The sequence below is a fragment of the Sminthopsis crassicaudata genome, chromosome 1, assembly GCF_048593235.1.
Source record: "Sminthopsis crassicaudata isolate SCR6 chromosome 1, ASM4859323v1, whole genome shotgun sequence".
NCBI classification, from domain to species: domain Eukaryota; kingdom Metazoa; phylum Chordata; class Mammalia; order Dasyuromorphia; family Dasyuridae; genus Sminthopsis; species Sminthopsis crassicaudata.
Genome location: NC_133617.1, coordinates 494,933,559 through 494,943,262, shown reverse-complemented (window position 1 = coordinate 494,943,262; position 9,704 = coordinate 494,933,559). Strand labels below are relative to the sequence as shown.

At 34.3% G+C, this 9,704-nt stretch overlaps 1 protein-coding gene across 6 annotated transcripts in view; it reads right to left on the bottom strand.

The window, feature by feature from the left end:
• LOC141550609 (aldehyde dehydrogenase 1A1) overlaps positions 1 to 7,718 on the bottom strand; it is an 81,387-nt gene extending 73,669 nt beyond the window's left edge. For 2 of the 6 annotated variants that reach the window (XR_012484645.1, XM_074281426.1), the window contains exons 1-2: positions 7,405 to 7,718; positions 865 to 971 (exon numbers count right to left, since the gene is read on the bottom strand). Coding sequence is in view for 5 of the 6 variants with exons in the window: in XM_074281426.1 (XP_074137527.1) it covers positions 865 to 957 (93 nt within the window). In the remaining variant the exon portion in view is untranslated. Of the gene's footprint in view, positions 1 to 864; positions 1,039 to 3,575; positions 3,949 to 7,267; positions 7,384 to 7,404 lie in introns of those variants that run through there. The other 4 variants (XM_074281427.1, XM_074281428.1, XM_074281429.1 and 1 more) reach the window with 4 other exon arrangements.
• Positions 7,719 to 9,704: the final 1,986 nt, after the last annotated feature.

Genomic DNA, 9,704 nt, shown 5'->3' with positions numbered 1-9,704 from the left:
TTTTTTTCTGCTCTGTCCTTGAGTTTACCTCCGAGTTATACATCAAATTACAAAAACACCACTACCTTGTTTTTAAAGAGTTTTAGAAAGCTTTTTGGAGCATTGAGGATTTAACTTGCACACTTGTATACATAGCATAGCACAGAAATCATTTTAAAATCAATAATGCAGGAGTCTTTCACTAGTCTCTCAGTGGGAATATCTGAGACCTGGTCTGGCTCTTTGCTCCTCATAATATCAACTGGTTTGCCACTGTACATCTGTTCTAATAACAGTAAACTTATCCTGCGAGATAAAGAAGTGCATTTCTTTAATCTGAAAAATATGCCAATGATGCAAACCCACTTCCCCCCTAAAGTTACAGCTGTGTAACTCACTCAAATTATTATTCATTAACCACCACTATATCTTAAAAACAAAACAAAACAAAACAACATCGAAACAAAAAAAAAATACCCTACTGTCATTATTCATGGCATATTATCCCGAATTTCCTCAGTTTCTTCCTCATATGTACTTACTGAATTATTTTCCCTAGTATAAGTCCTGATCCCTCTATATGCAGATCTATGTAGTATAATACTCAAACTTGCTAAGCAATATGCACTAGTTCTTCTAAGAGAACAGTTTAAGAATCAGAATCCAAATAGTCTTAGTATATAAGGTTATTTGTCCCATTTCATATCCTTTCTTTTTTAGAAAGATTCTTCATATAGATTCTCACTATGCATGCTTTCCATTTATATACTTATTTAATACCCTTTAATAAAATATAATTGAAATTAGCCTTTCCACTCTTTAAGCAAGTGAATTTTTCACTTGCGCAAGGCAAGGTAACAGACATGCTTGGCTAAGCCTACTAACCTTAGTATACTGGATTTTCCAGTCTTTTAGTGGAGCAGGTATGATCCCCTCTGCAGGTTTGGCTGGGGTCTGCTGCTCCTCACTTGTAGACATTTTTGACCTGGCCCCTGAAACACAGGTGAAGAGAAGTTCTAGACAAGCTCAGCGGATTTTGTCCAGATTGAGCACTTAAGCTTTATTTGTTCCTTTTTATCTGAATGGACTGGGGATTATTTGCATACTGGGATGTGATTGGATGAATCAACTAGGAACAAAAAGAAAACGACCCTACTTATTTGTTACACCTAAGGTGGAAAGGCTCTGACTTTAAACTTAAATCCTAAGACACCATTTCTCTCCAGACCTACAGCTGCACTGGGAGATAGTTTATTATTTGCAGATGAATTTATTTACAGAACTAAAACCTGTGACAAGAATATGCAGCTGCTTCAACTACTGTTGCTGAAGTCTCTCTCTTTCCTCCTCCCACCTCCTTTTTCTTTTATGCTACCATACAACTTTTATTTCTCTGACAGACTTCAGCAAAAGGAACAAGGCAGAATTCTTTCGGTGTTCCCATTTCCGGGAGGTGGAAGAAAGAAGAGAAACCCATGTTCTTTTTTTCAGCTAAAGGGCTTCTTCATAGCCTTCAACCATATTGTACTTTACTGTTTGCAAAGCATTCTACCTAAGTTGTCATATCACTATCTCACAACTCTTTGAGGTAAATATCGTCCATCTTTTGCTGATAAGGAAACTGAGATGCAATGATCTGCCCTGGTAATATCACTATAAAGTGTTTGAGGCAGAATTCTAACCCAAGACTATCCTGACTGGATCCATTACAAGGCTCTGTTCTCACTTTAGCTAACTTCTTTGAAATAGACTGGGATAAGACAACTTTCCATTATTTCTTACCTTGCTTATTCTGAATAACCATTTTAGAGGAAGATATAAAATGTTGATTACCTTGGCCCTGAATGACAACAGCAATATAATAATAATGGTGGCAGTGTGGTATTTTAGAGTGGGTTAGATGCCTGGGTTTAAATCCTAACATTCACTACCTGGGTGATAGCTGAGCAAGTCATTTCCTAGTCTAGGAATTAATTTCTTCATCTATAAATTGGGAATGGTAATATTTTCACTTATTCCTTCACTTTATTGTTGGGAAGAAAACTCATTGAGGGCTATAAAAATTAGATTTAGTATTTTTTGATCAATAGGAGACAGCTCAATGGTAGGTATGAAACTCAGTTTCTAATCCATTAAACCCCTATTATACCTTTCCCCATCTGATGTTTTAACTCTTCAGTGCCTCTTTCATGAGAACATATCTATCTATCTATCTATCTATCTATCTATCTATCTATCTATCTATCTATCACTCTACTTTTGTTTTGGAAAAAACAGTTTTTCTACTGCTCAAAAATATGTTTTTTTATTAAATATATAATCAAACAACAGCTGTTACTTAATTTGGCTAGATCCATGCTCTGGCAGCTGGTTTCTTTTTTTCTTTTCTTTTTTTTTTGTGGTCCCTTATTTGCTCACTACTTGGCAGTTGTCTAGGCATCCAAATACCAATTGGCTCGATGAAGATAGGGTTAAAGCTGTGGTCCTCAAGTTAAAAGCCCTCTAGCACACTCGGCTCACAACCTCATTTCTCACAACCTCATTTCTCACATTGTCTTCTTCTATCATGTTTTACTGATATAAAAGACAAGTCACTTTTTATTATCCAGTGCATTTTACTTGGCAAATCCGTTACTGTAAACTATTCCGTTACTGTAAACTATAAATTGCATTGTGAATCTTTGAAAATAAATGAATACATTTCCCAATAGAGAAGTGGTCAAAGGATATGAGCAAATAATTCTCAAAAGAGTAATTGCAAACCAGTAACAACCATATGAAAGAGTACTTGAAAACACTAATAAGAAGAGAACTGCAAATCAAAACAGCCCTTTGGTTTCATCTCATTCTTAGCAAATTGGCAAAGGTAAAAGGGGAATAATATTGGAAGAGTTAGGCAAAAATGTACATGTTAATATATTGTTGGTAAAGCTAATTAGCCCAACTTTTCTGGAAATGAATTTCTAATAATGCAAAGAGAGTGATTTAAAAAACCCAAACCCTTTGACTAGAGATTCCATTGCTAGGCACATATTTCAAGGATATAGAGTCACCCGAATATTTGCAGAGGTGTTTTGTAGTAGTAAAGAATTGGAAACAGTAAAGAACCATCAAATGGAGAATGACGAAACAAGTTGCTACATGAGTAAAAGTAGAATATTACTGTGTTGTAGGAAACTACAATCTCAGTAATACAGAGAACCATGCAAAATATTAACTGATACAAAGTGAATAGGCAGAGCCAGGAAAATGATATCATAAAATGATTACAATGATGCAAAAAGAGAGAATATCCACAGAAAATGCTTTAAAATAAAAAAGATGAATTCCAGAACAGATAAAAGAGGGCCCTCTCCCTTCACCTTTTCATAGTAAGGATTTGGGCCAGAAGCATCAATAGATATGGGCCAATAATGTGAATCACTGCATTATTATATCAGATTTTTTAGATGTATTTCTTTTCTTTTTAAATTATTGATTATAAGGCATGACTTTTTGAGAGAGAAAGGGATTACAACTGGGGAAAATCTAGACAATGTAAAAAACAAAATATATCAATCCAAATATTTTTAAAGAAAATGAATTAGTAGTCTTACTATTTAATTTCTTTCATCTGCTTTCCCATCATTGTTTGCTGTTCTTGTTCTTGCTGTTTCATTTAATTCAACAACCATTTATTAAGTCTTTTATGAGCAAGATACATGTGGTTTAGCAAGCATCTCAGGTCAAAAGAATTTCTGATCTCAAGGTGCAGAAACTGATTTGAGAATGAGTCTGTGTTTCACCTTTGTCTTTTTAAACCCAATAGCTAATCAAATGCTTTGCTTATAATAGGCACTTAATAAATACTTGTCAGATTGGATTTGGAAGCAGAATATTTGGGTTTGAGTCCCCAATCCAGGTCCACTATTTAATAGCTAAGCAATCTTGGACAATTCCCTTCACTATTCTGAGCTTCAGTCTCCTCATCTGTAAAATGAGAAAGTTGGATTATGTAGTCTCAAAGGTGGTTTTGGCTCTTAAATTTACACACAACATTGAACAACTGCCAACACCTGCTTTTCACATTTCTTTTGCAAAGATACTGAGCCATATTAAATGAATATATATTGAACCTGTATTTCTAATTTCAACTAGGTCCTATGGCTATATGACAATCCTTTTATTCACTAAATCACAGAATTTCAGCTTTGGAAAAGAATATAAAAGCCACCTAGTTTCAATTCAAATTAGTCAGGAAACATTAAGTCCTTGTTATATGGAAAGAAGGAAGGAAGGAAGAAAGGAAGGAAGGATAGGAGGAAGGCAGGAAAAAAGTAATGGAAGGAGGAATGGAAAGAAAGAAGGAAATATCGGAAAAGAAAAAAACCCTGCATACAAGAACCTTATGTTATGATTTTTGACTTGGACAGCATAATATGTACAGATAAAAAAAAAGTTATACAAATTAACTTCAAAAGGCAGACAATTCTAGTAATTGGGGGAAAGGAATCAGAGAAAAAATCTTATAGTTTGGGGCACTAAACAATACTTTTAAAGGAGCTATGAATTCTGTAGTGATGGAGGTGAGGAGAGAATCTATTCTAAATATGGAGGGCCATTTGTATGGAGGTGGAAAGTAAGATAACTATGTAGTAATTGTATTAGATCGGTTTGAATGGAACAAGGTATGCAAGGGTAGTACAGGAAATAATACTGTAAAAGTTTGTTGGAAGATATATAATGAAGGGCTTTAGATTCCTATTCATCTCTCATTGACTTCCATTATGTACTCTGCAACAGCTGTTCCTTAACTTTTTTTGACAAATGTCCAACTCTACTTCCATACTTCCATTTCTGTCCCTTAGCAAATAACCTACATTTGACTTCATCTCTTACTTTACGGAAAAGACAGCAGTCACAATACATCTCTCTTCTTTTTCTGCCACAATTCAAAATTTTTATTCAACCTAACCCCCATTTTTCTGAATTGGAAGATGAGGTTTAACTACATTTTTAGCAAAGCCTAATACAAGTGAAAGGGAAGAGAGAAGTAAAACAGCTTGTTCAGCCTCTTTTTGTATCCCAGCACTTAACAGAGAGCTTGGCAAATAATAGGTACTTGATAAATGTTTACTGAAAGACTACTGATTGACAGGAACTGAAGCCAAAAGAAGGTAGTAAGGATGTTTGGGGATAGGTGAGATGTAAGAATGTGTTATGTCTGAGGGGAAGGAAACCTCCAGGAACCTGATTTACCTTCATTACTGTCTTCCCCTCTGTCTACAAGTATTTTTATGCTTCACTTATCCTGTAGCACCAGCACTACCATCTTGATCACTACCAACTTTTTTCTGTTCTACTGCCTTTTCAAGCCATCTTACCATCTTCTCCTTGCCTTCATTAGTAAATTCAGGAAAACAGTATCTACTTCATTGACTTTATTTTCTAACTTTTCACTTATTTCTTAATGCTTATAATTTGGCTTCCATCCCCATCACTATACTAGGACTTGACTGTCTAAGGGCACAATTACTCTAATTGCTAAATCCAGTGGTGTATTTTCTCTGACTTATCTCCTCAGGCTTATTCACTGCTTGACTATCAACCACATCTTGCTTTATGATATTCTCCCCTTTTGTTTTCTCCTATATCTTTGACTTTTTACTCTGTGTCCTTTGGTGAAGGATTGAGAAGAATTGGAATATGTTTCTTTATTGATGGAAGGGAGTCATTAGGGAAGGAATATTTGAAGACACCTGACAGAAGGGATACTCATTATACTGGGATCTAGAACCTCAACTAGGTCCTTGCTCAACACAACGATTTTATTCTTACTTAAAATTTATCTTATTCCTCACAGTGAGTTTTAAATCTATTTTCTAACTACCAATGGTGATTCTATCTCAAATATTTAAGGGATGGGATGACTGAAGGGCAGGAAATTTTTCCTCCAAAGACTTGATTTAGTGATCATTCTTCTCTACTATCTTTTCCTTTGTCTACAAGTATTCTCATAGCTCATCCATTTTACAACAGCAGCACCTTCCCCTCCCCCACCTCACTGCCTCTCAATTCTATTTTCATTAAGAAAACTGAAAAATTGATGTAACCTTCTTTCAGGTTCCTTTCTCTGTTTCTCATATCTTTTCAGTATCATCACTATATTTTTCCTTAACTTTTCTGCAACTTTTAACACTATTGACCACATTTCATCCTCCTATTTTTTCATCTTTTGGCTTCAAAGACACTATTTTTATCTCAAAGACACTGATTTTTATCTCAAAGACTTTACCCTTTTGATCCCATTCCCTGATGCCTCTATTGGGACCCTGGTATAGTAAACTCCCATTCTGTCAAGTATAGCCAAATATTCCTTCACTGTAAATAAAAATCCACCAGTTCTCCTGAATCCTAAACCTATCTATTGATAATCCTTTTAGCTCATGTTGCTAACATCTTTATTTTGTCTTCTCCATCACTACTAAACTACTTACAAAAGTAATAAACCACCAACCAATGCTTTCACTTTATTGCTACCCATTCTTTGCTCAGTTCCTTGCAATTGAGTTCTACCTTAAAGTCTCCTACTGAAACTACTCTGTTAGAGGATACCAATGATTTACTAATTTCCAAATCTAATACATTGAAATACTGCTGATCCTTCCTGATTTCTATGGGTTTTGATACTATTGACTATCCCATCCTACTGAATACTTATCTTTTGGCTTTGAGAAGACTTTTAACTCCTAGTTTTTCTCCTATGTAGTTTCCTACCTTCTTATTGACCCCTTAATGTGGATTTTCCTCATCAGTGTTTTGTCATGGAGTCTTTACTTTCCTCTATTATCATTTCCTTATAAAACTAATTCATTGCCATCACTTGAACTATCTCTTCTATGCAGTTGACTTTTAAGATTATATATTGCTCTTGACCTTTCTTCTGCATAAAATTTGAGATTCCCATCTTTAATTTCTTATAAAACCACCTTAGTGTATTTCCCATTAGCTCCTCAAAATCAATATGCCCCAAACTGAAATAATTATATTGCCCAGTCAGCCCATTCTTATTTAGTTCTAGCTTTAATGTTTCTCTTGGTAGTATTACCATTTGACTAGTCTCACTTAATTCTCTATTTTAGGGTTGCTATATCTTCTCTCATATTGCTCATTTCTAATAATTTACTATGCCAAACAAGTCACACTTATGCATCTCCTTTGTCTTTTCCCAATGCTTCTGGCTTAATTCAGATATTCTCATTGCCACCTGCCTAAATGATTTAATAGAAAGATCAGAAAAAGGCCACACCATGTTATCATAGTAGTTTGTTAAAGAGAAGTTTGAATAAAAGTCATAGATTTCTCATTCTTCCCTAGCCAGTATAGCAAATATTGCTTTACATAAAACTGAGAAGCTACGGGGGTGAAGTTGAACAGTTTCCTTACCTATGTCTTTCAATCTCTTTTCTGCTTAAGAAAGTAGAGATGTAGGGAAATTTACCTCAGGTTAGAGATATTATAAATCCTAAAAAATCTAAGATGAGATTCTAACCATAACTTAAGTGACAGTTGAATGGAAATACCCAGGGAATCCAGTAATATCAAGACAGTTTAAAAAAGAGAGCAGTTCAGCATTTAGTTCAGTTCAGAGGTCATATGAAGAAAAGCAGTTAACAGAAGAATTCTAAGAAGAGTTCAAGGGGATAGAATTGATGTTAACCTATTTTTTTGTATCTTCTATTTCAGACTGCCTTGGGAACAGAGAAGCTCACAGCTACTGGCTTAATAAGAGGCCTGACCAAGAGAACTGCATCAAATTCCATAGCTATTGGCTGGGAATACTTAGTGGGGATAATGTAGCTTTTAACTAAGACAACTTTTTAGTGAGTTTTATAGTTATTGTTTGAGAATGCTGATTGAGGAGGGCTATAAGATTCTCTGAAGAGAGAGACTTAACTATAACAAGCAATTTCCATCCTGCTCTGTGGTTGTCCAGGGTAGTTAAAAGAGCCAATATCATAGCATTCTTTTATTTTACATTTAATTTTTATTTTTTCTATGTCATATGTAAACAAAAAAATTAACATTCATTTTTAAAAGGTTGAGTTCCAAATTCTATCCCTCTTTTGGTCTCTCTGAACTTCCTGAGACAGTGAACAATTTTATATAAATTATATATGTGTAGTCATGCAAAACATTTCCATATTAATCATGTTGCAAAAGAAAACAGACAAAAATCCCCAAGGACAATAAAGAAAAAAATTTAAAATTAAAGTTATGTTTTAACCTGCTTTCAGATGCCTTCAATTCTTTGGAGGTGGATAACATTTTTTACTATGAGCTCTTTGGAATTGTCTTAAGTCATTGTATTATTGAGAATAACTGTCTTTACAGTTTATTGTAGTATAATACAGCTTTTACTATGTGCAGTGTTCTTCTTCTGCTCATTTCACTTTGCATCAATTCATGTAAGTTTTTACAGCTTTTTCTACAATCATCCTGGTTATCATTTCTTAGAGCATAATAGTATTCCACACTTATCATTTCTTATAGCATAATAGTATTTGACCACTATCATGTACCACAATTTGTTCAGCCATTCCTCAGTTATTGGGCATTCTCTCAATTTTTAATTCTCTTTCACAACAAAAAAAGAGTTGCTATAAATATCTTTGCATATATATGTCCTTTTGCTTTTGTTTGATCTCTTTGGGATATAGATTTTGGGATGGCATTGCCATATTAAAAAGTGCAAACATGGCAACAGCAAGTTCATACCATGATCAATTCTGATGAATATGGCTCTTTTCAATAATGAAAATGATTCAGATAGTTCCAATAGTCTTGTGATGAAGAGAGCCATCTGCACTCAGAAAGAGGACTGTGGGAACTGAATGTGGATCACAACACAGCATTTTCACTTTTTTATTATTAATGTTTCACTATTTTTCTCATTTTCCCCTTTTTGTTCTTATTTTTCTTGTGCAGCAAAATGGTGGAAATATGTATAGAAGAATTGCATATGTTTAACATATATTGTATTATTTTCTGTCTAGGGGAAGGGGTGAGAGTAAGGGAGGGATAAAAATGTAAACATTTGTTCTCCAGAATGATTTAATCAGTTCACTCCATGAACAATGCATTAGTGTCCCAATTTTTCCACATTCCCCACAGAATTTGTCATTTTCCTTTTCTGTCATATTAGTCAATTAGATAAGTGTGAGGTGGTATGTCAAAATTCATTTACCATAACTTATTTAATTATTCACCAATCCAACAGTTTTCAATTCCTTGACAACACAAAAAAGAGCTATTATAAACATTTTTTGACCATGTATGTCCTTATTTCTTTTCTTTGATTTTTCTAGGATACAGACCCAGTAGTGGCACTGCTAGATCAAAGGGTATGCACAGTTTTGTAACCCTTTAGGTATAGTTACAAATTGTTTTCCAGAATGATTGGATCATTTCACAACTTCACCAACAATGCATTAGTGTTTTCTGTTTTTCCATGTTTCCTCCAACATTTATCCTTATCTTTTCCTGTTATCTTAGCCAATATGATAAAAGTGAGGTGGTACCTCAGAGTTGTTTTAATTTTCATTTCTCTAATCAATAGTGATTTAGAACATTTTTTTTCATGACTAGAAATGGTTTCAATTTCTTCATCTGAAAATTGTTTGTTTATATCCTTTGACAATTTATCAAGTGGGGAATGGCTTGCATTCCTATAAATTTGGCTCAGT